The sequence below is a fragment of the Gymnogyps californianus genome, chromosome Z (genome assembly GCF_018139145.2).
Source record: "Gymnogyps californianus isolate 813 chromosome Z, ASM1813914v2, whole genome shotgun sequence".
Taxonomy (NCBI): Eukaryota; Metazoa; Chordata; class Aves; order Accipitriformes; family Cathartidae; genus Gymnogyps; species Gymnogyps californianus.
This window is the reverse complement of record NC_059500.1, coordinates 46,277,143-46,303,825: the sequence shown is the minus strand read 5'-3', so window position 1 is coordinate 46,303,825 and position 26,683 is coordinate 46,277,143. Positions and strand designations below refer to the sequence as shown.

At 39.0% G+C, this 26,683-nt stretch overlaps 1 protein-coding gene across 1 annotated transcript; it reads left to right on the top strand.

Moving 5' to 3' along the window:
* Positions 1-4,298: 4,298 nt before the first annotated feature.
* Positions 4,299-26,646, top strand: CARNMT1 (carnosine N-methyltransferase 1). The gene is made up of 8 exons (XM_050912709.1): positions 4,299-4,645; positions 7,448-7,643; positions 8,631-8,794; positions 15,824-15,964; positions 20,711-20,889; positions 22,520-22,633; positions 23,541-23,644; positions 23,928-26,646. The coding sequence occupies exons 1-8, from the start codon at positions 4,299-4,301 to the stop codon at positions 24,027-24,029; spliced, it is 1,347 nt and encodes a 448-aa protein (XP_050768666.1). The 3' UTR covers positions 24,030-26,646.
* Positions 26,647-26,683: the final 37 nt, after the last annotated feature.

Below are 26,683 nucleotides of genomic sequence, written 5' to 3'. Positions count from 1 at the left end.
ACTGCTCCAGTGTGGATCTCCCGCAGGGTCACAAGTCCTGCCAGCAAACCTGCTCCAGCATGGGCTCCTCTCTCCATGGGTCCACAGGTGCTGCCAGGAGCCTGCTCCAGCACGGGCTTCCCACGGGGTCACAGCCTCCTTCAGGCATCCACCTGCTCCGGCGTGGGGTCCTCCACAGGCTGCAGGTGGATATCTGCTCCACCATTAACCTCCATAGGCTGCAGGGGGACAGCCTGCCTCACCACATGTAGGGTGCAAGAAGACTTTGTTACAGTGACCCAGGACAGTTCACCTCCCCCATCCGAGTATGCAGAGTCCCAGGCATGTCTTATCTCTTTGTTACAGTAATCCAGGGTAGTTTGCTTCCCCCCTGATCTGCACATACCCCTGCACAGGCACCAACGTGATGGCCAGCTATAGATCTCAGAATTTGGACAATAGTACCTGCATTACATCAGCAAGTTCGCTAATGAGCAAAACAAGACATTGCATATGTATGATGTGTTAAGCAGTGCAAGTTTTATTATCCACCCCTGCAGTGCTTTCCCTTGAGCTTCACTCCCGAGCAGGGCTCCGCTGCGTTGGGTCCCCATTTGATTAGGGTCAGTGTTCTGGGGCTCCCACTGTGGTAACAGTACACTTTCCATAAAGCCAAAGCTTTCATTTGCTGAGTGTTGTGCCTCGTCCTTGAGGGATCCACAGCTGCTTTTTCACTCATAACACCATGGTCTTCACTATGGGCTGCGGGGGAATCTCTGCTCTGGCACCTGGAGCACCTCTTCCCCCTCCTTCTTCAGTGACCTTGGTGTCTGCAGAGTTGTTTCTCTCACATATTCTCACTCTGCTCTCCGGCTGCAGTTGCACAGTTTTCTTTTTCCCCCTTCTTAAATATGTTATCCTAGAGGTGCTACCACCATCGCCAATTGGCTCAGCCTCGGCCAGCAGCAGGTCCATCTTGGAGCCGGCTGGCACTGGCTCTATTGGACATGGGGGAAGCTTATGGCATATTCTCAGAGAAGCCACCCCTGTAGCGCCCCCGCTACCAAAACCTTGCCACGTAAACCCAATACAATGGTGAAGGGAAGAATTTTTTTGTTGTTGCTTTTCCCATCCCTGCACGGAACTTGTAGGCTTATGGTGCCCCTTTGATAAACTTTTGAAGTATTTTCTTACATGGAGAAATGTGTGAGTACAACTTAAAATGATATGTTGGTTCCAGAGGAACATAAGGGATCCTTTTATGAATTGAGAAGGATAGGAAGTGAAGGGTTAAGACTTAACGGGCTGCTCTCAGGAGGAAAAAGAATTTCAGTATTGGCAGTCCCTGAGTGATTTTATTCAGCAAGTTTAGCCGTGATTCAGAGGAAGGAATGAACAATAAATCACCCAAGTTTGCAGATGATACCGAGCTTCCTCAAGTAGTCCAACGTTGGTCCAGTGGCAAGGAGCTCAGTTTTGTGAGATCCTTCCATGGGCAAAAGGGGTAGATGAGCTCCAGTACAGATTTATGCATTTGTGGTGTAAATCCTTTATGAGAATATACATGGTACCGAACTTGTAGTTCAGCAACTTGTAGTTACAACTCAGGGCAGAGATCTTTGACAATTCTTCTGAAACCATCACCACAGTGTGGAGCTGCATCAAAATACTAGGTAGGCATCTTATGGAAGGGTATTGCGAACAGAACAGGTGGTGCTACTTTGCTTCTGTGTAAAACCGGTGGACCCACATTTTGAGTATTGGACAGTTGCAGTTTCTATATCTGGAGGAAGTCCATAGTGGCTGACTAGTGCCCAGAAAGGCAACTGATGTGATCAAAGGAATGGAGCAGCCGCTCTGTGAGGAGAGACTAAAAATGCTGGGACCCTTCGTGCTGGAGAGGAGAAGACTGAGGAGAAAAAAAGTCAGGCTTTACAAAATCTTGAAAGCTGTAGGTCAAGTGGATGCAGAACTAGTATTCACCAAATTGTACAAATACTAGTTTAGGGGGCACTCCTCCTGCACTTGAAACAGATTGACCAGTTATATTAAGGTGATATTTCACACAGATGAAGTTGGTATTTCACACAGCAGACAGTGAGCTTCTGAGATTTAATGCCACAGGAGGAAGACAGTATCAGCAAGTTCAAAAGGGAGTGGGAAGATTCATTGACACCACGCCCATAACAAGTAGTACAAGAAGCAGGCAGGGCTATACCATGGATGGACTGTAGAAACTGGCCAGACTCACCCGTGGTGCCTAAATTACGTGTCCTCTTGCCAGTTGCTACAGCAACTCACCTTAGTGGGAGAAGACAATGACCTCCTCTGAGTCTCTTTGGGAGATAAAGTATTTCAGGTGCCATTATAAAAGCTTACAGAACTCCCCTGCAACGTTGGTATGTTGGCAGAATGCTTTTGCTTTGAAGGTGGCATGGCCCCTGACAGGAAAAATCTAGTTTGCCGCTGGCAGGTGCCTTTTGACTGCCAGGGCTGTGCTAGCTGTAAAGTGGTTGGGGAGAGCTGCCGGACAGGAGCCTGTGGTTCTTTTGTGAAGAAAGGATGTTTCTTTGGGAGTGGTGTCACCTCTGCTGGCTGCAACTTCAGGCTGTCATAGCTGAAGGAAAGCTTTGCTAAGTGTCTTGCATATCTTTGGAAACACAGTGGTGATAGAAGTGGTGGTGTTCTATAGAAGGCTAATGGCTTATATATAAGAAGCACAGAAATGCAAGTACAGGATTAGTTTGACATCAAGAAGGTGACTTCATGATGTCAAAATAACAGAAAGAACACGACAACATAGTAGTCATGAACACTGATGTAGTAGGAACAAACTTTTTATCTCGCAGAGCTAGTGCTCCTGCTCTCACCTTCAAAGTTAAGTCTAAAAGCTGAATTTCTAACTGTTTACACTGTAGATCATTGGTTCAGATGTTCGTTTTGTCACATACATGGTGTTGCCTACTTTACGAAACCACTTAATGTGCCCTTGGGAACAATGACTCTTTTGTCCATCCAACTGGGAATGATGTCTGTGCTTTCTCTCCGGCACTGCCACTGAACATCTTTGTGGTCAAAACTGTCCAGTCAGTTAACGTAGTTGCAAGAGAGCAAGAGCAGCGTGAGAGTAAAGAAAACCGGAAAACATTACGGTAAAGTGAGAGCGTTTCTGTTAGGAGGCTGATGCACCTATTTCCACAGAGAGAAGGTTAGCGTGCCAAAAAACTTCTCTTCTGTTCCCCTGTTACGTTCCTTGATTTACTAAAAGACTACCACTTCCTGCATGTCTTTAAACAGCGTGACGTAGGACAGTGCTCTTCAGGTTCTCAAACTGAGGAGGAGATGGGCCCTTACACAGGCGGCCCTCTGGTACAGGCTGCCTCTTCTCGCAGCAAGTTGGAAAGGCACGTGGTGACTTGCTGCAGGACACACAGAGGGCACCCGGACAAACAAGTTTTGTGCTCAGTTGTCATCAGGCTGAAAGTGTGTTATTGTGGGGGGAAATCTAGTATCTAAGGACTCATGCATTGCTGGACACCGCTTAACTTGCCTCCTTGCTTTTCTCTCCCCGCAGCTGATCGTCGTGCTTGTTTTCAGGAAGCATAATCTGGCTTTAGCGCAGCGCAGAGGTACTTGCAGAGCTCCCGTTGTGGCTCCCACCTCTTGTCAGCACAGCTACCTCACTGCCCGTGGCTGGCCGCTGCACGGGGCTGGACGCGCACCTCACCACAACCTGGAGCAGCCACCCAGGCGGAGGCTTGTGGCCCGCCGACCGAGAGCTGGGCTTTATTAGCCGCTAAACTTGTACTTATTTTTTGCGTGAGCACTCCAGAGGAGCTAGGCAGGCACGCATCCTCCTCAGGTACGCTCCAGAGGTGTTTCAGCGTCATTGCCGCCGTGCGGCAGCCCCGGCCTGCCACTTCGTACAGGCTGGGACTAGCGCGATTCCACGGGGAGTTTTTTCTCCCTCCTTGTGACAGCTAACGCGTGGGTATGGAGCACTTTGCAAGGGCACTGATGTCTGTCCGGGGGGGCTGCCTGTGCCTTGCGGGGGGGGGTGGGGGGGGGTGTCTCTACCGTTAACCCGGCCACCTTGCCCGTGCACAAGCCACCCGAGAGACACAGCCGCTTCCGCCGCCCCGACCCCGCCCGCCGCGAGCGCGGGCGCGCCTGCGCCTGCCGCCGCCCGTGTTCTCGCGATACTCCGTGCCCGCCCGGACAGGCTGGCGCGCCTCGGGCCGCCTCCCTCCGCCCCGCGCCGGAAGTGAGCGAGGGAGCGTGCGCGCCGGGCGCGACCGTTGGCGGCGGCCGTTGCGGGGATGTCAGCCACGTGCGCCGTGTCCCGTAAAGCGCAGCCGCCGCCGCTGCCGCCGCGTCCCCCGGGCGAGAGGGATCCGCCGGCCAAGGCGATGCGCAGGGGGCTGCGGCGGGGCCACGAGGAGGAGCGGGAGCAGCTGTCGTGGCCGGGAGAGTGCGGGGGCGGCGAGCCCGAGGTGGAGCAGGCGGCCTCGCTGAGCGGCGAGCGGCGGAGGCGGCAGCCGCAGGAGCCGAGGGCGCTGGCGGCGGCGGCGGCGGGCACGGCAGCCAGGGTGGAGGAGGAGGCGGAGGAGGAGCGGCTGGAGCGGGAGCATTTCCGGAGGATCATCAACGCCTTCCGATACTACGGGTAACCGAGACCTGCCGCCTTGTGTGTGGGGCCCTGCGAGGGTCCCCTCCCTGCCGCCGCGTCCTCCTCTCACCGACCTGCCTCCGCAGGGGTCAGGAGCTCGGCGTCCATGCGGGCGGCCCCGCGGCGCTCCGGGCGCCTGGCTCCCAGAGCTCTTCGCTCTTCCGTGCGTGTCGTGTGGCCGCCTCCCTCGGTCTGTGCTCCGTGGGGAGGGCTGTGCCTGCAGCGGGGTGCAGAAGCCTGAGTCAGGAAAGGACCTCTGCTCCCCTTTCCTTTCTGGGTACGCACGAAGTCGCCTCGATGTCTTTGTCAGCTAGGAAGCATAAAAGAAAAAAAAAAAACCCAGACCGTCTCAAAGTACGACGCGCCTGAAAAGGGTGTGAAAGGTCTCTTTTCATAAGATAAAATGCTTTAAGACGCTGTAAAGTACTCAAAACAATAGTAGCTCCTGCTGGCAAAGAAATGCAAACGGTGTTTCGATTATTGGGGAAATTTGTGAAAGACGTGTTAATTTGCACCAGAGACAAGACCTGTCGATAGGGCTAATGGATGCCATTTTTTTGTAGCTTCAGTTTTCTAGGCGTTTGTTGAGTCAGAAAAAGGCTTGATGACCCCATAGGAATGAGATAAAGGGTGAGGGGGACCCGACTTTATATCTGAATCCATTGAATGGAAGAGGAAACAAAAGTTACTCAAATTGCAGGGTGGGGGGGACGGGACTGCCTGAAAAAGTCTAGTCCTCTGCAGTATTTTGGTAAACTGTCTTCTGTTGCGCTAGGTTTGGGAAGCAGATTTGGGATGTAGCTACCCTAGGTATTTGTACACTTCAGTTGACAAACCCCCATCACGAGAATCATTATTATGTGCTGGACCCTTTTTGTCAACACAATACAAGCGTAATTTTTACATGACAGGTTCTTGGAAGGAGTGGGTGATATTTAGAGTATTTCTTCTGTTTACTGTTTTTATATCTTGGGGGTTTTTGTTTTCCAGGACTAGTATTTGAGCAGGAGGTTGGTCTAGATGACACTTCGACGTCTCTTCCAAATTCAGTTTGGCTATACCAAAGACTTTATGTTAGTTATTTCTATTAGCCCAACAGCCAACTGTAATTTACTAATATCACTGATGTAAATGTATCCTCAGGCCTTAGGAGATGGGAATATCTTTCTCAGCCTCATGCTCAACTGTGACTGGGTTGCTTTTGAATACCTCAGTTTCCGTAAATGCATAACAAAAGGATATGACTCAAATTTCCAGTACAGAAATTGAATTAAATTACCTCTGCCTCAAAGAAATAACTCCAAATTTAAGTGAAATTACATATCTTGGTAGTTAAAAATAATATAATTGGAAATGCCTGTATGAGTAAGGCAATAACACACTTTCAGATGAGTCCAGATTAAAGTTCTTGTCTTCTGGAGACATATGGACTTAACTTCATTCTTTGTGTGTAGTTCTTCTGATTTCAGTGAGTTATTCATTCTGCTAGAAGGTTGCAATTCTACATGAAAGGGTGGACGATTCAAAGAATTTTTCAGACAAAACTTTCAAGAAGATGATATTAACCTAAGCTGATGTGCTTTATATAGAGGATCAATTTCTTTTTCTTATTGTTCCTTCTCTGTTTTTTGTTCTTAAATGTCATTTTAAACCAGTGTAGCTATTGCAATGAACATGCCCTTCTCAGTAGCACATATATGATCTTGGAGATATTAAGTGGTCAAATTTTCAGACTGAGGTTGCGACTAAAATTGCAGCAGTTGCACCTTACTCTCTCTGATGGCTAGTTTTCAACTCTGTGCTGCTGTATGCTGACACAAGAGTTTGAGAAACTGCAGTATGACTTGACCTGATAAAATGATTTGCTGCTGCCGAAAGGGGCAGTATCCCTTGTCCTGGCTTTGTGACCTCCCTCTCTCGAGTCCTTATGACTGTGCCCAGCCAACTTGACTTGGTAAACTGACAGAAATCAAATCTAGCAAAACCTATACAGATCTCTTCAGGGTTAGCAAGTTAAACGAGCTTTGTGGCAGGCCTTGTGAGTGCTAGAACAAGGTGGAGAGCAGAACTGTTCTGAGTGAGGAGAAGGGAGAGGAAAGAAGAAACCAGACCTCTTTCTCTTGGCAGTAGATTCACCTTTGTTATCAAACTTTTATTTTGGGGAAGTGGAAGAGTTATTTTTAGCTTGGATCGGTTACATGATCAAATTCACAGTATTCATACTTGAGGGGAATATGCTGTTAAAAGAAGGTAACTTAGTATCTTAGTGTGGCTGCCTGAACTCCAGTATGGTCCAGCTGTGGCTTACCGTTCTTTTAGAAGCAATTGATTTTGAGGATCCCTATTCCCACTCCACGTCTCGTTATTTCTGTAGCCAAAGTTTACCACAGCATTCAGCTATTCATTCAATTTAAATGGGGTTTGTGAAACAATCTGGCTGGTTTTGCTGGGTTTGGGCGCTGGTGGTTTGTTGAATTTTGTAGATCCATGCATTAAGTTAGTGATCACCTGTGCTGGAAATGAGTGGCTGGTGATGAAACTGCAAGAAGAAAACAATGGTCCTCTGAAACTGCAACATCTTAAAAAGAGTGGTAATGTAGAACTAGAGCCTAAAACAAACGTTTTGCCAGCAAAAAAATCTTGAAAACTTGTTCTCTAGTAAGGAATTACAAAGTCTGATCACTTTCTGTGTCTAAAGAAAAGAGTAATTGTAATTGGAGTAGCTTAGAGTGAATTACTTAGATTTAGTATGTGTATTGCTTCTAAATATCTAAAGACCTTAAACTTTTTGCTTTTTAGAACGAATATGCATGAACGAGTGAACAGAACAGAGAGGCAGTTTAAATCTCTCCCAGCTAACCAACAGAGTCTTCTTCCTCAATTCCTTCCTCACCTTGACAAGATTCGGAAATGCATTGATCATAATCAAGAGATACTACAGACCATTGTGAATGACTGCGTTCATATGTTTGAAAATAAAGAATATGGAGAAGACGTATGTTAAAATGGACTTTTTCATACTCCAAAATTAAATTCTGTACGCTTTGGGATTTTCTGTATTTGTTTTTCACACCTTTAGGCCTCCAACTATCTTTCCTTCTTTATTTTCTCCTTTCTTACTTCCTGTTTGCTTACATTTTCTCACTCTTGTCTTTCACATCTTGTAGAGCTGATGTTTAATAAAACTATTTTTTTGCTAGTCCTTGTAGTTGCACTTATGAAAACTAATTGTGAATCTGGCAAATGATAGTAATCACTTATTGTAAAAAAGCAGTTTTTCACTCCAGAGTTCTAGCTCTACCCTGGTTACATTTTAAAGTTATTTTTTCGTTAACTATGTAGCGCATAAATGGTATTGTCTGTCTTACTGTAGGTTATTATATGTTATGGCATTCTAAATCAGTTATGATTTTAGATAGGCCAAGTATTTTTAATGTTCTCATCTGTAAAAACTTTTTCACTACTTATCTGCTTTTTCAGTGTGGCATCTCTAGCAAAAAAAATTGCACTTAGACTTAAAAGACTGGCAGAGGTGGAGAATGAAGTCCTTTTTGGTATCTGCAGGCAAGGTACAGTAATGGGCAGCTCTAATGTGAGCTTCTCAGTATTGCCTCATCAGTACCTAAAGGGATCCTCTTCGCAGGGTAAGCATTTCAGCCTCTGCACTAGCTAAGCCCTGGTCCTTTCCTGAATAAGGACTACCAATTGTGCTCTGCTATGCCATACTATGTATTGGTTTTTTGATGTGGAATGTGGTCTCTTGGGTGCCTAACTGAGACCAACAAACTCAATTTGTTTAGGATTCTAGGTTGGATTTGAGCCCTGGTCGCAGGAGTGAAAGGCGAGTGCTTTGTCAGCTAAAACACCCAACAGCCCTTATAGCATGGCTTTTGTCTGTTTATAATGTACTTTTTTTTTTTCAAGATTAAAGATACTTGGTACATTTTCCACTAACTTTTTTTTTTCCCCCCACTTTAATCAGGGAAAAGGGAAGATTACACCAGCTTCAACATTTGACATGGATAAATTAAAATCCACTTTGAAACAATTTGTGAGAGACTGGAGCGAAGAGGGAAAGCCTGAGAGAGATTCCTGCTACCAGCCAATCATTAGTGAAATTGTAAAGAATTTTCCAAAAGAAAGATGGTAATAGTGTTTTAAGACTTATTTTTATGTGGGCATACACTGTTGCACAAATCTAACAGTTTTTATGGAGTAATGTAAAGCTTGGATTTAAAAATACAGAAATTACTGTGAATGCAGTGGAATTTATTTTTTTAATCAAGAAAGTTTTTGTTTCTAATACAAGGTGTTGGAAAAGAGCATAATCATAAACTTCACAAAGGAATACCAGGTAAACCAGAAATAATTATTTTTTTTTCTGCAGCTTGATGTAATGGGCTATCTGTTAACTTTTTGAGTCAGAGACCTCAGGAGGTTGTGAAGTTAACTTGGTTGTGCTCAATGAGGTAAAGTTTGCAGGTTAGCAGATTCTCAGAGTGTGTGTGCTGCAGATAAAGGGAAGGACCCTTGTGACAGCAGCAAGTATGAGTATTACCCTTCCTGGAGGAAGGAGTAAAGAATACTCTTAACCTCTGGCGCAGTTTTATTGCACTAAGAATTTCCCCTGCAAATACTTAATTCTAGCCTTGATTTCAGACAGGTGTTACAAGGCAAGTCTTAAAAAAGCTTCGCTGCATGTGTGAGGGTAGGTTTGTAACTGTGTTGGCTTGTTAGCACCACCAACGTAGTCATCAGTGTGGGGTTTTTTAGGTACCTTTAAGTACAGGTATACTGGTAGAATCTCAGAAGATACTACTGCTGTAAGAATTCCATGTTTAAGGGTTCTGCCATTTAGTCAGCCTAGTCATCATAAAGTGCATTTCAGTTTAAACTTAACACTCTTATAATGGGAAAATTTGTGAACTTTGTGCTCGTAAATGTGACAGGTCAGAACTTAGGTTTGATATAGCTAGGTGTTACTGTGGGTTTTCTCCTTTCTCAGTAATTGCTAATAATGCACTTGTACCAATTTGAAAATACCTTCCACTAGCCATCTTCTAATTTTCATTAGAAAGACTGTTAGAGGTGGCAGAACATGGAGCGGACATGGTTGGTTGGTTTCTCTTTTGTCTTGGGCTAACTTATCTTGAGGTGGATGCACCACTAAAAATGTTTTATCTGAAGGTGAACTTTTTGCAATGTTTTTAGTGCTAATAGTGTCTTACATAAGATAAAAATGAATTAAATACTACAGGTTACCTGATGTACCTCTGATGTGCAGATCTGTAGGAAAAGTCATAGTTTTGAAAGTAATCATTCTAATCTTCAAGGTAGCAGCTCACATTTTTCTCTGTATGTTAGCTTTAAAGCGTTTTGGTTATGGGAGAGGTAACTTACGTCAAATCTTAAGAGATACGTGACTGAAGTTGGAGAGTCTTGACTTTTACATTTAGCATCAATGAACTGTATTTTACAACCTCCAGTTGGTATTAGGAAGCAACATGTGGTAACAGATTGAGTGAATCTGAAGTTGATACCTTTGCTGCTTTAACCAGGAATTCCGTTTGTTGTTGTTGTTGTCAAACACAACTAATGTGACAGTGCTTCTGTGCCTGTTTTGATGGCTCTGAAATACCAGTTGGGTTTTTTTGTCTCTACAGAAATCTCAAAACATCACTGTATAGATCAAACATATCTACTACAAGTTTGAGTTTGTGAAATGAAACTTTTTTTAATAAAATGTGTATTACATACCTATTTAAAAGTTTAATATTCATTATCATTATGGAGCTGTCATATCTCTGTTCACGTATTGTTACTTACTGTCGTCAGCTCACTTTTTTTCCTAGTGGCTGGAGGCTCTCCTACTTAGGTGTACTTACCTCTTCGAGGCGAGAAGCAGAGTTGAGAAGGGCCTGTTCTCTTTGTGTATTATCAGGCTTAACTGGCAGTGCCACCTCACCCTTGTGCGAGAAGTAACTTCCCTGGCAGGGCAGGCTGGCTGATCAATCTGGTTCCTTTTTTACAGTTTTGAAGGGGAGCAGTTGTTTCAGTTTGAAGGGATGGACAGGGCCTGAACTGATGATAGTGAAGTTATTCTGGCTGTTGTGTGTAGTGGGTGCAAAGTCTGTTTCCTCTGGAGAGGACTGGCTGTGGGTGCTAATGCGGGAAAACAGCCTGTAGATGGAATCTGAGTGCAGCTTTGCATTTCTTTGGAGTTCCCTTTTGTAGCACAGAGTGCTGAAGTCTCCGGAGATGATGAAATGAAAGTGCTAAGAGAAAAAGTGTAAAAGTGTATTGCTGACACTGGGTGATGAAAACAGCTTTGTCTAGATGTATTTTGCATTGAAAAAGATGGAGAAATAAATATTCTAAATTTAAAACTGTCAGTACAGGTCACCTTTTACTTCCTAATGATTTCAATGGAATTGTACATTCAGTTTCTGGTTAACATTATTGATTCCATGCATTGGAATCATCTGAAAAAGGAGTTTAAATTTTTGAAACTATTCAAGTATGTTTCACTCCATGCGCGCACGTGTTGCGTTGTTGCTCTTCTTTGCAAGATTGGCCTGTATTGGTTTGGTTGGTATGCAAAAAACAGGAAAAGAAGTGACGTGGTCTATATGCTTGCTCTTCTGGGAAGCAGAAAAGATAGAAGCAATGGCTGAAAGCAGCTGTAAATTAGAACAGTTTTGTGAGATCTTGTGTTTCAGTCCAGTCTTCTGACAAGACTGTCACCTAAAAATAAAATAAAATGGCAAAAGCTGTTTCTGCCTCCCATTCCTCTTCAGAAGTAATTCCTTCTTTCTGCTTAGCACCTTAACACAGAATCTGTTAGTAGGATCAACAAAGCAGTTTTAAGTGAAGTCCTGTGAGATAAGGTCTTCCTGAAGAACTGATAGATTTCCTGCATTATTCATGTTGGAATTTAATTGTGTTTCAGCTCACAGGGTCTCTATAATATTGTCTACCTTTTGATGACGTCATTTAAATTCTTGGATTTCTTGGATCTGAATGAACCATGATCACTGCCTTCTGTAAGAGAAAAATAGTAGAACGTAGATACATTATTATTTCTTGATGGAATGGGTTCATTAAAGCATTTTTATGGGGAAACTTTAACTTGAAAATCTAAATAAACATACTGATACATTTTTTTTTTCTAATTCCCCTTTGTTGTCTTGATTTTCTTTTCACTTCTAGTGTTACCCTTCCTACTTATGTGAGAGGATGTAAAGATCATCAGCTGCTTGTCCAAAAGGAACCAAAGAAATAGTTAACCTTTTAGTTAATTATCATTCCATGGCCAGGAACAGTAAACTTAGGCTATTTTCTCCAAAATTTTCTTTTATTCATTAACTTGGCCTCTGGAACCACCTATAACTTGGTATTTAAAACTGTCATGCTGTCCAGCAATTGATTGCATTTTCCAAGATGCTGGCAGGACAGCCCAGAAGAAATCACCAGTGCTTTGTTTCCTTTTTATTAGAAAAACATAGCTTATTAGTCCTAAGCCTGAGCTTGACTATACTTCTTGTATGTGCTCAGTCACTTTTATAGTGATGATAAAATTTCTGCTTTATATGATTTAAGAGCAGACTGTATCTTCAGTGTTATTGCAGTCCACTGAAGGCTTTGCAGGTCTTTACATGGAAGTATACAAACTTCAGCTGCTAAGTGTGGAGAAGAACTGCTCTTCAACTGATGGTGCTTTTTAGCTACTTTATTTGAAAAGTAGTTGTCTTTAAAAAAAAAAAAACCTCTGAAAATGTTACAGTAAAATAATGAAAAATACTATACTGAGAATTGGATCTGTTCACTATCTAAATTTACAAACATTACTGAGATAAGACATCAGGAAAGGAGTCGTCTCAGTGTGATTCTATGCTGATGTTTCCACTGATCTTCCGTGTATGGGCTGTATATTTCTTACCACTTCTTACCATTAGATCACATTGAATTGCAGTGTTTAGTTTATGAAAATGAGGTTTGTTTTTGATCACACACACTGATTTTTCTTTTGCTGCACTTCAGTTTACCCCTTCAGCACCATCATTTTTTTGTTAAAGCACAATAGGCATAAAATACGAAGCCTCTATTTTTATCACATATAATTTTTCCCTTAAAAAAAGGACACCAAGTTAAAATCTTCATTAATGGCATTAAACTTCTAAAAGCTGTAAATGTGTCACACTGCAAAATGCAGTACAATAATGGCATGACAGATTCTAGTTGATTCTGATATTTCTCCACTATCTTTTTAAGAGACTGCTGCAGTTTCAGTAGTTGAGCCAAACAGTACCATGCAGCCCTCTTCCCTGCTCTATGGCCAGCCTCCTCTCCCCACACCTGTCAGGTTAATAGGCCAATGCTTCTTCCCTGTTGTCCCACAGGTTTTTAATGTGTGCTTGTGGGATACCCATTTGTGTTCCTAACCAATGCTAGATCTGTGTCATAGAAATCCTGCTGCTGCTGGCTAGTTCAAGGCTAGTTTCACTGTGGATAACCTTGGATTATTATCAGTTACCACAGTTGTGGATTTTTTTTAAATTATCTTTGCTACTGCTGCAATTATATCCACCAAAGGAAAGCAGGTTTTTCTAGCCTCCTAAATTATCTTACGACTCTAGCCATTAAAAAAGCAGTTTCTGTGCAATTAAAAATCTTTAGCTGTTCTAATTATTCTAAAATTAGCATAATATAGTGCATTGGAGTGCTCTCACTACCACTGGTTTTGTACCTTAATTTTTTTGAAATTCATCAACAATTTGTCACAAATGATTCCCTTTAAGTCTTGAAAAGCAAAAGGTGTTTGAGCTTTTTTTTTTGATAGCAGGACACTATCAACAGTCACTACTTGTTATGCAGTAAGTTTGCTACATACCTAATTTCTTTGATTATAGATTAAAAAAACCCGAACCATTTTGGAAGACTACTGTCAATGTTAGTGGACTCAGATTTAATTATATTGTATTCTGTTAGCTGTGCTCTGTATGCTGAAATGACATTGGTAGCCAGCACATGTCCCTAGCAACTGATACGAAGACTATAGATAGAAATTAAATTGCTAACAAATTTCCAGACTTGTTAAAGGTGCAAAGGAAAGTGCAGTTAAAATCAACTATTTTCTAAGAGAGAATTGGGAAAATTAGTTCAAAGATACAAAAGCTTTATATTGTGAATAAAAAGATACAAGATAATTTCAAGGAATTTAAAATCAGCTGACTTGACTGTTAGAGGCTTTATCTTGTTTTATGATGAATAAAGGTGCAGATTTTGAAATGTGTTTACACCTGCATAGCTGTTACTTATTAGGTTGTTTTAAGAAAAGTCTTTTCTGATCAATGTGTGATAATCTTGGAGTGGTGTAAGGCTTTTCAACCTACTCATTGTAGAAGTGTCCACATGGGGGTGTAAAAAATCTGTGTAGAGCTAGTCTAAATATTTCATAAATAAAGTTAAATTGTAAGGAAATGAAGACATAGATTAGAAGTACATTTGGAGTAACAGTGTACCACTACAAACAGAAAAAACTGTAAGATTGAGTGTTTTCTAGCTTCTCCCAGAAAGTGGATTTTCTTCCTCCTCCTCCTGGGTCCCTATTTTCAAAAATTTTGTCTTGAGCAAGTAGTTTTCACCTGAATTAATCTTTCTTTTTTCAGTAGGACTCCTGGCTAGCTTTCTTCTGGCTTTCCTTGCAGAAGAGAGGTAAAGAGAACTGTTGCTTCACAGGAGTGCTCTTAAGTAATAGCAAAGTCTTGATTTCCTGCTTCTTGTTCATCAGAAAACAAAGAATCTGAAAGTATAATGGAATAGAAATGAAAATCAGGAATTAGAAGTACTCTGATTTTCCGTTTGGGAGGCTTCACTGATTAGATGATTAAGCCACAAACCAAAAGGCACTGTTAAAACTGCTTTGTTAGTTTGTGTGGCCTTTAGAAAAGAATAATGCTTTCTTTTGGATTTGGGCAATAGTCTTCAGAAATGTACTACTTTTCAGAATTTATGTAACTCCTTCACTCATCTTCATGCTTATGCAACATGCTAACTCTTTTGAACCATTTTTGTCATCCTGAATTTTTATGTAGTCAAAGGCTTTGCATTTTGCTTTCTTTCATCGTATGTTTGGAAGTGTTGATTGTGGCTCCCTTCATTTAGTTGCATATAAATTGATGTTTTGTCTTTGAAGGTGATAGTCAAAAGGGAGGGTAGTCTGAGTGTTCGCACGTGGTTTTTTGGTATATGAAATTAAGAAGTCTTGTTCATGACTGGAAACTGAAAAATTAGTTCTTTTTAGATTAAGTATCTTTTCAGTTTGGCATGGGAGTGTTTTTTGGTTTATGTGTGAAAGTTTGATTGCATTGTGACGGAAGTCTAATGGATAGAATATGTATATATTGCCTTTTCTGCCTGAAAGTGGAGAAAATGTTGAGATTCTTAGTTGTTCTATTAGTTGCTGAACTTGGAAGATGAGAGAGGTTTTTCTAGGTATCTCAGTAAACACACACTGCTGGATGTCTTCTGGTTGTCTTCAACTTGATGCCTAGTTATGGGAAGTGAAGATTAGAGAGCTGCAATGTACTTTGATTTAGGAAATCTTATGTCACTTAATATGCTTCAGTGAAATTGGTGAACTGCGTATGTAAAACCCACAGTTGCTGAGAAGATAACTACTTAAGGTTTTTACAGTCTGAATTGCTCTTCAGCTTATGAAAGTTTTGTTTGGTTTGTGTTTCTGATGTCAGAATACTAGTTTATTTTTCATGCAATGTAACCAAGAAGATTTCTAGAATATTTACTAGTTATCAGTGGGCCTTATAGAAAAATAAATGGTGCTATATGATAATGTTCTTTTTTCAATTCACTTAAGAGATTTTTAGCTTGGTAACTGTAAAAGTTTTCAGGAAAAAAAAATTGTTTTGTAATTATGCTCTGTATTCTGAATGAGGGTTGTAATGTTCTTTTGAGTCATTTCTGTGAATTATTTTGACTGTACAATTAACTAACCTGATCAGAACTGGCTCAGTTGGCATTTAAAAAGTAAAATCATACAGGAAATACATTATAATATGTAAGTATATGGGGGAAGAAAATGTTTGACTGGACCTCTGTAAGTTTTGTTAAGAGGTATCAGATAAAGACTTAACTATTATTTTTGTTCTGTTGCAGGGATTTCTCCAAAGTTAATATCCTGGTACCTGGTGCTGGGCTAGGTAGATTGGCGTGGGAAATAGCTATGCTCGGTTATGCTTGCCAAGGAAATGAATGGAGCCTCTTTATGCTCTTTTCTTCTAACTTTGTACTCAACAGGTACATAGCTTATGTTTTACTTGCTGATTGAAACCTAGGGAGGCAAAATTATAAATGAGGAAAAACTTGAATAAATAAAACTCAAACAGATTTGTAAGTCCTAACATAGGACACACATAACTACTTTTTAGAATGTTTTAATGAAAAAAAAATCATTGGGATAAATGGGGGAGGGAAGCATTGTATCTGAGCCATTAAAATTGTAGCAGGAAGCATGGCTTTCAAGTTATGAGACTTAAAATCTCTGGATTTTACCACAGATTTTGTGTATAATCTTGAATAGGTTTTATGATTTATTTCACATCTGTTTCTGTAAAATGCACACCTATCTCACTGATGTCAAATATGGACTAGTTAATCTGTGCCTGGTACTTAGTGGTGGTGATTAGTAACAAAGGAAGCCTGTTAAAGAAAGTATTACATTCCATACTGAACTTTTAAGCTCTGTTTCAACATGAAAAACAACCACCAAAGCACGCTGAAACACTTCTTAAGCAAGTGGCTAAAATAATGTCGTTAATAGTTCTACAGTTATGCTGAGGTACTAAATTTGAATGTAGTAAATTTCACTTTATAGGTTTAATTTAGAATGACATTTCTGTATTTGGTATTCTGTCACTTGTATTGGAAATCACTGGTTTCAGAAGGAGCTTGTTAGAGAGGAAAAAAGGCAACAAATGCAACTGTTCTTTTAAGAAGGAGGGTGGGAAGACTATGGGTGGGCAAGTATGAAAGAGGTCTGGGGGGTGTGTTTTGTTTTTTGCAGGACTTGGTACCAAGTTTAGAGAGACAGAATTGTCCAGTTCATTCTTCAATCTGAAATTATACACCTTTGCTGAAAACACCTAAACTATTGGCTTGTATTCTATATTATCATGATGTTTTAGAGCCCTGTTTGTAGACTGATTGTCCACAGCAGACTGTGATGATCTTAAATCTGTTATAGCTTACTGTTCAGAAACAAGGGGAAAACACTGTTTATTATGGCTGCTGCATGTCTGCTTAAAACATTAGTGGTCAATGTGATGAAAATAGATATTTTCTAGAGGTTTATTTGTTCTTTTCCTTACATTATTCTTAAATGACTCTCATCTGGTGGTGAAATTGCATATTACAGTTGAGCTGATCTAATGCATTGCAGCTACTGAAAGGAGGTCACATTCTTCTCGTCCTTAGCTATACAGTCCTGCTGGCTCTTATGCTCTTTGGAATTTTTGAAATTATTCAAAGCAGCATAAAAGTATTCATTTCCCATCTCTGAGAGCACTGATCAGCTGTCATAGTGGTTCAAATCTGAAAGTTAACTTCACCCCTATCTACCTCTGATGACAAGGTTTTTGTCTTCCTTAAATGATGAGTCTTTGGCCTATGTGGAATTCTCCGGAAGATCCACGCTTAGCTTACGATAGTAATCGTTTTTAGCATCTAATGCTCACGTGGTGTTTCCTATTTATATAAGATACTTAGCAAAGAGGTGTATATGCATTAGACTTGCTAACAGTGTTAGGTTTTAGACAGCAAAATTGAGTGTTGCTCAGCTGCTGTAATCTTCATCTTTGCTGGGCAAGTTATCAGTTACAAGTTTCCTTGTTAGCGTGAAAGAGAATACTGCCAACCTAACTCTGAATTTCAGTCCATTCAGTTGAAGTCCAAGCATTCCTTTCTGCCAGATCTAATTGTGGGCTTGGGATGTCTATTAAGAAGGTTTTAGGTACTTTTGGGATCTTTCATTTTAGTCTTAAGTGGCTGTTCCCAGTTAGCCTTCTGAAATGGACATGTTTGCCTTCCTGGAACTGGAAGAAACAGCAATGATCAATATGAGCTGAAGATACCAGTTATGGAAGAGTGGTAAGAAGGAAGGATTTTGCAAATTAGTTTATAACTACAGTCTTTAATTAACTTTTGTTTTCAGTTGATAAAAGCATGAGGATTTTGCTAACATGTGCTTACAGTTTGGATATACCTTCTTTCTCTGACCTTTTAGGAAGACAAAGTACTGTCTTGAGTGTCAAGCCAACTACTACAGTGGGCTCCTAGATGTGGTACAGTGACTTAAGTCTCCTGTATACAAAGTGGTATCTGCTGATTTTTATGCATGTAAAAAAACTTAATTCTCTGAAATTGTGAACTTTTGTTACTGTGGATAAAGTTGCATAGCATGATATGTAGAGAGTGTGTTAAGGCGTAACTGTGGTCACTATAAGTATTTGAAATTAATTAGAGTGCATTATTCCATTGAGAAAGCTCTAATTGGAAAATAAAGTGACCCTGAAGTAGTTAAGCTGTAATGGCTCCAAGGCTGCTGCAGTCCTTGTATGGGAAATTGTGTTTTTTCTTGCATGAGTAAGGTTTTTATTCCTCATGTATTTTTTCTAGTGTTTACATGAGTTCTGGATATAATGACAGATGGCAGAAGTGATCACTGGTGATGTACAGACACGCTTCATTTCTTACATGTTTTGGAAGAGCAAAAACTGTGAAAAGCATAATCTGTTTTGCTGCCTCTGGAAAGCATACCAAAATTTTCAGGCAGTCTAGAGCCACAGGACACATGTTACTTCCTTTTGACATCTGATGGGAGGGGAAACAACACTAGGGTGGTATCTGTGTGGAGCAGACAGGAGCAGCTGGTTGTTGACTTGCTGTTTTCTGTAGCTGGAGATTCAGAGCGCAGGGTCAGTAGCCTCAGTCCAACAGCCCTTCAGTAGCAGTAGTCCCACTTATGAATATTTGAGGAAGTTCAGTTGAAGTAATATAAAGTCACTTTGTACACAAGTCAGAGTAGGGTTAGTTTAGAAAAGCTTTAATTAATACCAGTAGAATTCATGCTAATAATTGGCTGATCTTTACTTTCTGGAAAGAAAGTAATTTTAGATAAGTCTTGACACTTTGAGAAGGCTGCTTAATTGTATTTGTTGCATGTCCATGAATGCCTTAGGATGAAAACAATTCTATCTTTACATCAGTGGTCAGAAGTAAGATTTGACCTACCCATCTTTTCCAGAACTGTCTTTGACTGAGTGTTGAACAGTAAATGTCCTGCCCCTATGGAAAATAGCGAAGTGCGTCACACTTAGTTAAAGATGTTAGATTTTTATAACAAACTTACATCATACATCTTGTGTTGGAAAGATGGAATTGTAAAGGACTGCAGCACTTAGTTTTGAAGTATAACTTACTGAAGCTGGAAGGGGAGGTTTTCAAGCTTGAATATGGAAGGGGATTGGTCTTTTACATTAATTTGGGAATTACTTTTAGAACTGTTCGAAAGTCTGTGTGAATATACTTTGTGCTGGGGAAAAAAATACAGGGAGGTGTGTGTTCCCTTATAGCTCAGAAAAAAAACTCCTTTCTAATATACTCAGATCTCTTTATTTTCTTTACCTTGCTTTTGGGGAAGTTTTCATTGTTAAAGAAAAATGTTCTGAGGATAATACAAATTGATTGGGAACATAAGGAGAATGCTAGAATGGTTAACACACAACTTTTCTTGGTGAACGTGGGGGTCTTTGGGTTGTGGTTGGTTTGGGGGTTTTTTGTTTGTTTTTGTTTGGGTTTTCTTTTTTAACCAAAACAGAAATGCCTTTCTTGAAGAAAATGATGCCAATGTTATCAGGGCTTTTTCCCTGCTTTTTTTCCTTTGACTGTATATATCTGATTGATATTTATTTATTCATTATATATGGAGACAGTTGACGAGTGCAGTATACTGCTGCTCAAATACAGGTTGGTTTTGCATTTTTTTACTGATAAAATGAAATATAAATGACATGAAGAAGGTAAAAAATGTTATTTCACAGACTTTACCACAGATGTTTTCTATCCACCAGCCAAAGAGTGCACTTTCTATAACCTGGTAGATTGCGTGCAATTTATGAAGTGTTTGGTGATAAGTGTTTTATGGGACAGATGTGTCTGTCTCTGAAAGAAAATGGCTTCATTTTTAAATTACAAACTGATTTTACAGGACTGTGGGAAAAGCTGCTTTCCATACTTTAATGCTGTTTTATCACTTTTTAAAATAAGAGTTGACTTGGTTATGTCAACCCACAAATTTTATTTTACAAAGACATGTTTACTTAGCATAATTGCAACACTCTAGATGTTACTAACTTAAAATGACATCTAGTGCAAAACTACTATGCTTTGCAAAATGGAATTAATTTATTTTTTGAAATCTAAAAGCATCTGTTTGGTTAGCACCTGAAAAATGCTTTTGTTCTGTTGTGCTTCAAAATCCCTATGATTGCGGTTCAGAAAAGGCAGAAGAATCTAGAATGAGAACAAATGTTTCCAATAAAATTCATGGAACTAATGTTACTCATTTTCTTTCTTTTTTAAATAGAAAAAAATATGATCCAGAAAGGCTTAGCTTCACTGAATATACTAAATAATAAATTTCATCAATCGTACAAAAGAATCTTGTGCATTTTCTTTTCAGTGGAGAAGTAAGTTGGGGAAAATGGGAAAAAGTGGGAAAAGAAAATTTTAAAATTAAAAAAGGCAATTACTTTGTGGTCAACAATTTGTCAATTTTAGAGTAAAATTTTTTTTATGAGTTCATAAATTGATGGGCAGTCTGAAGTGTTGTGAACTCGATAAAAGTCCTTTAGAAAATGTGTAGCTTTTGCAAGAACTTTATCAACAAAAGAATGGATGTTGGTGAAAGTCTTTGACTCCTACATTTCTAGATAATAGATAAGCAATTAGTTGAAACTGAATTGTGCTGATTTCCATATTTTGCAGATGCTCTGAGATTAACTCATGTAAGCTTTATCCCTGGATTCATCAGTTTAGCAATAACAGAAGATCTGCTGATCAGATACGTCCAATTTATTTTCCTGATGTTGATCCTCACAGTCTTCCTTCTGGTTCAAACTTCTCTATGACAGCAGGGGATTTTCAAGAAATTTATTCCGAGTGCAGTGAGTAAATGCAAACTTCTAGGCTATCCGTGTAACTGTATCTTCAGAGTATTTGTTATGGGACAGTTAATGATTACAAATAGGAGGGAACTGTATCTACAAGCATTAAGCAGAAAGTACTAACTGTAGCAAGATTTTCTTACTCCAGATTAGCTTTGCTTTTCTTAATTATAAAAAAAAATATGGACACTTCCTTGCCTAACAGATCTTGTTGCAGTAGTCTCTTTCAGAATAAGACAGCATAGTAGTAGTTTGGACAGGTTTACTTGATTTAGAAAAGTAATGGTACAAAGGGAACAATGTAACTAGTCATTTCTTTAGTGTAAAAAATAGACATGAGTTTTTTGTTGATTCATTTCCTGTTGTAAAGCAAAGCAAACTGTTTCAGTAGTAGTAAATTATAGATGAAAAAATACATACTTAGTGACTGTCCATAGTAAATATTTCAGAGGCACATTATGGGGATGATAATTATCAAAGATTGAGACTTCTGTCAGTACAAATAACCTTATTTTTTCTCGTGAGATCAGGTTAGTTGTGTTGTCCTCATTGCAGCTATGAAGTAATGTTTTATGACTAACCTAATTACAGAAGACTATCTTATTTAGTGCCTACTCTACCAATTACGTGTTTAGGATTTGATCAAGGGTGGCACTTAACCAGTTCTTTTATATGTAGTCTAATATTCTAATATATGCCTATTCAGAAGTCACCATTTTTTCCTTACACAGTATTGGATTATCACCTCAGATGTCTATTTTCTGTTTCCACCTTTCTGTCCCTATTAGACCCATAGCCATTTTTCACCAGGGTTAGATAGCTATTGATCTGTCCTTTATTGTGCAGCTAGACTTCCAGATATTTGCTTGCAGGAGCCTTACTTACAGTTGCTTAATTTTCTGAAGGTTCTGTCTTACATGAGAACATCTGATACTGGCATAAATTGAGACACTTAATTTTTTTATTTACAGAACTTAAAACTTTTGCAATTTCAAGAATACATGTTTAGAGAAAAACAGGGAGACTCATGCTTTAAAAGGTAGACTTTAAAAGATCCTGCTTGTTAAATTAACTAGTAAAAAACAGCTGGAGAAATATTCAGATACTGAATAAAATGTTTTAAAGCTGTGTGATTTGTGAAAGTACACTTTAGTGTACAGACTTGTATTGTTCTAGATATGAACTAGAGAGGCCCAAAATCACTGGGTATTTTTGCAGTTGTATTTTTAACAGTTGTGGTAATGAAGTTCATAGGACGGGTGAGTAATAGGACACTTGGGCCTTCATTTATATAACATGTGTTATAATATTTACATTTTACAGTATATAATATCAATATATCTCATGTATGAACAATTTTATAAAATGCATAAATAATAAACGTATAATATTTTAGAGTGTGTATGTGTATATACACACACATATATATAGGTCACACAAGCCCAAACTTAACTGTTGTTAACATAAACCAAAATATTTTATTTACTTGTAAACAAAATTAAGAGCCTTCAACTGTTGTTGGTCGAAGGTAATGCTGAGTGTATAAACAAATACTGGGGTTAAATGATGAACTTTTACAGGGGTAGAAACATTGAAACTAATCTCTGTGTACTTTGTTCTTTTTATGCAGATACATGGGACTGTATAGCAACTTGCTTTTTCATAGATACAGCACATAACGTTATTGATTACATTGATACTATATGGAAAATACTAAAGCCTGGAGGAATATGGATAAATGTAGGCAAGTGTGACCAGCCTCTCTTCTGCTAGCCCTGACTTATGTTTGATCACATAACAGGCATCTAGTACTTGAAAAGAGTTGTGGGGATGAATGTGTCTGTGCTGAAAACTCTGTGGAGCTAGAAACGTCTAGGGCTTGGAAATTCTCAGATGTGTTCAGAATATGTCCAGATGTTTGCTAGTTACAATCAAGTCAACACTATGTGATTTTTTTAAATAGAGAAATAAATCTTCCCAGTGGCAGGTTTTGCATTCATGAATCAAACGTTTGTTATTTGGCAAATGTAATGTCCTGTATTCTTTTTTGCTATTTTTCTAAGAAAATAGAACTTGTTCTGTGTGTAAATACATCCTTGTGGTTTTTTTAATCTGTTGTCTAGTTTGTACTGTGCTTCTAAGCAGAAGCTTTGAGAATGAGATTTATGTATGCCTTGGCTCAAAAGAAAATTTAAGTCTTCCATGGTGAAGGAATGGCAGGCAAAACTCAGGAGTTAAACGTTTTGTATAGTAGAAACTGGTCAGTCACTGGTCACTCAGTCACTACACCAGTCCTGCCCAGTCATAGTATGGCAGCACAGCTCCTGAGTAGACCACAGCATGTCCTGCCTTCTGTTATGTAGAGACAGTAGTGATGCTAGACTGAAGAAATTTTAAGATACAGAATACACAATCTGGTAGGAAATGAGACTTCATTGTTGAATAAGCAGCTGAACTAACTTATTTTCATTTTGCATTGATTCTGAAATTCATTATAAAAATCATATTTGAGTGATGGAAATACTTTTTTGTCTGTATTTGAATATGTGAGTCTGGATATAAGCATTCTTTGCACTTTCAGTATGTGCTTTTGATTTTTAAAACATTTTTGTCTTTTTGATAGCAATTTCCGTTGTATGTGTGTACTATAGGTCCTCTCCTTTACCACTTTGAAAACTTGGGAAATGAACTTTCTATTGAATTAAGCTACGAGGATATAAAAAATGTTATACTGCAATATGGATTCCATATAGAGGTAGGAAGATGCTGTAGTTTGCAATGAGTAATATTGGTATAAACCAGCCAAACTGCTTTGAATAAACTTTTACCTTAAATATAGTTCAACATAATGGCATATACTAATAACTTCTCGGAGAACTAAATGTTTGTGTTGCAAATTATTTGCTTTCTCACTTTTTAAAAACTGTATCGAGGGGCCTTGAAATCTAGTAAGTACATAATAATTTCTTTCTTAAGAGAAACTTGTATAGTTCTTGTAGAGAAGATGTTTTTAAAACTGCTGCTTTTTTTTTTTTCAGGTGGAGAAAGAATCTGTACTGTCAACTTACACTGTGAATGAACTCTCCATGATGAAGTACTACTATGAATGCGTGTTGTTTGTGGTGAGAAAACCAGAATAGAAGTGATCTGAATAGATTAATCAGAAAAAAACATTGGCTTGAAAGCTAGAAATGAGAATAAAATGGACTGGATGATGTCTGGACACAACCTCAAATCAGTGGTGCCTTCTTATTCCTAATAGGATTTAGATAGTGTCTATTTTCTTAATATCTCTATTGCTATCCAGACATGTACTATGCCATGCATATTTGTAATATACTTGTGAAAATGGAGGAGGAAATCTTCACATACACTGTCTTTGTGCTTTGGAATGCATTAAAAATAAAAGCAAAACGTTCTCTTGAGAATAAAATTTAATGTTTGCCATAACTAGGCTAATTCTCAGCATATGCTGCCTCATTTTTCATAGATTTATAATGATTTTCTTTTTTCTACTTTCTGCATAGAGGTGCTTACTGTACTAGCTGTGTCACATGTAGAGAAGTATTTCTAAACATATACTTGAATTATGAAGTCAGAAATGATCGGAAAGAGATAAAATTATTCTTGATAGATAAAATAGCCATCCGAACTGTTAGAGCATTGTCTGTGGAACTGAAACCAAGTAGGTTGTTATACAAATTCTAATCTTTGACTGTACTGCTGCTAGGAATTTAATCAAAACACAGAACATATAGGCAATTTGAAATACTATGTGAAAGCAGAGTACTGAGTGAAGAAAAAGCAGCATATCACAGAGAAGCAGTATGTTAACTTCAGGAATAACACCAATTTTGATTAATCTCTTAGTGTTGAAACTGAAATATATTAGATGCTTTGCAGTCTTAAAATACATTGATTTTTGAGTCACCTCTTACTGTTTAAGCCAAAACAGCAAAGCAGTATTTTTTGTTAATTAACAGAAAGTCATGTTATACCTTGAGCTTTTTTCTTTTTTTAAGGTTGGTAACATAGCTGAGTTATCCATGCCATGTATAGGCAGTGCAACAGAAAAATCCCTGTTTCTCAAGGGGGGGAAAAAAAGTTACATCTAAATAATATGTACTGTAACCTAATCATCTCTACCTGAGTCAGCATATGCAGGCCCATTGGGTAGACAATTTCCTTGTAACTTCAGGCACTTTACCCTTGTGACTTAGTGACTTCTTGGTTCCTTATCCTAATGTTTTTTTTCCTGGCAGATGTGGCTTAGATGAATATTTAGTCTACAAATTGTGATCTTACAGAGGAGGCTGAATCTTCTGTCACTTAGAAGTTATATACATGAGAACATTAATTAATAATCACTGTGCTGAGAGGAGGTGTCATGTTAGCCATGTCATTTTCTTAATATATTGGTTACCTTAAGTATCACTTTCATCCATTTTCAAAAAATTTTTAAAATATAAAAACATTATGATAAGGAATCAAGGTTTTTTTCTTATTTGGTCATAATGGCACTGGACAATAGCTTGTTTCCTATTATTTCTAGTCCTTTTTTTCATTATTATGTCCTGATTGCATCTCTTTAATAGATCTGTTACTGGCTTTTGGATGTTTCCCATTAAGGCCAGAAATTTGTGCCTTTGCTCCTAAATTGAAAGCCTGCAAGGAGGGAAAACACAGCCTTTTGGTTTTTTACAGTTTCAACACTGTGTAAGAGAGCACACAGCTGGGTATGTTTCAGTACTGTGCCCCTTTCTGCTCAGAATCCTTTTTGAGAATTAAAGCTTCTGGTCTACAGAAGTTTTCAATTAGAGCTTTGCTTAAACTTCCTAAAAGTGCACCACCAGGATTTAGCTCCGTAAATGAACTGTCAAAGTTCTACCCCGCTCCAAGAAAAATGTGTTTAAAGCTGAAACACTGCCATTGCAACAAGTAGATTAAAAATAAAAGCCCTTCCACACCTAAAAATAAAAAAGTTGCTTTAATTTCCTTACTGTACTATTTACTATTTTTTTGAGGGACTGTGTGATTCTTTGCTTTCATTCTGATTTTTTTTTTTTCCTGAGATAGAATATGATTAGTATTTTACTTGATTTTTCAAGCTCCTTGACCTAAGACAAGGTTAGGTCAATGTCTGTTGTGCTGTTGCTGAGTAGTGTGTATATATATATCTGTAATATTGCCCAATTTCTGCCTCCTACCCAGTCTGTAGTTTTCAAAAATAGGCAATTGAACTCTTGCTTTCTGGTTGAATGTCAGTATCCTTTGTTCTGGTGGTTTTGTTCTTTGCCACCCCACATTGTCACAAGTGCCATTTTTTTTTGTGGTTTTGGAAAATGGTTTTATTTACTCATGTCAGGTATATAATGATGCGCTTCTATTTCTAATCTAGAAAATGCCTGTTTTGCCCAATGTTCTCCTTTTAAATTATAACAGTTGCATTAGGAGTTGGAAGCAGAATAATCTTGTGAATAAGCTGTAGGAGTGGGTCATGTTTTACCTGCAGTCCTATTTATGAGTTCTTAAAATTCATCACTTGTAGTTTTATGCACAGGGATAATTGTGTATTATTGAATGTGATTGCATTCTTCTATTCAGTTGCATACATGGGGGGAAAATGCTTAAGGTGTTTATCAGCTGAAGCCAAGACTGTTTAATTTAGGTCACTATTAAACTGTACGTGGTATCGCGCGTGAAATAAAATGCTGCATAATCTTCAGTGTAATACTTCTTTATATGGAGTTTGGCAAATGTAAAGTGTCCTGTGTTTTTATTTATATGTGGTACC

Excerpts from the sequence above, each read along its gene's own strand:
- CARNMT1 (XM_050912709.1), top strand. The coding sequence starts at position 4,299 with ATGTCAGCCACGTGCGCCGTGTCCCGTAAAGCGCAGCCGCCGCCGCTG. Across the intron at positions 20,890-22,519 it reads AGAAATTTATTCCGAGTGCA|ATACATGGGACTGTATAGCA; the intron begins GTGAGTAAATGC and ends CTTTTTATGCAG. Across the intron at positions 22,634-23,540 it reads AGGAATATGGATAAATGTAG|GTCCTCTCCTTTACCACTTT; the intron begins GCAAGTGTGACC and ends TGTGTACTATAG.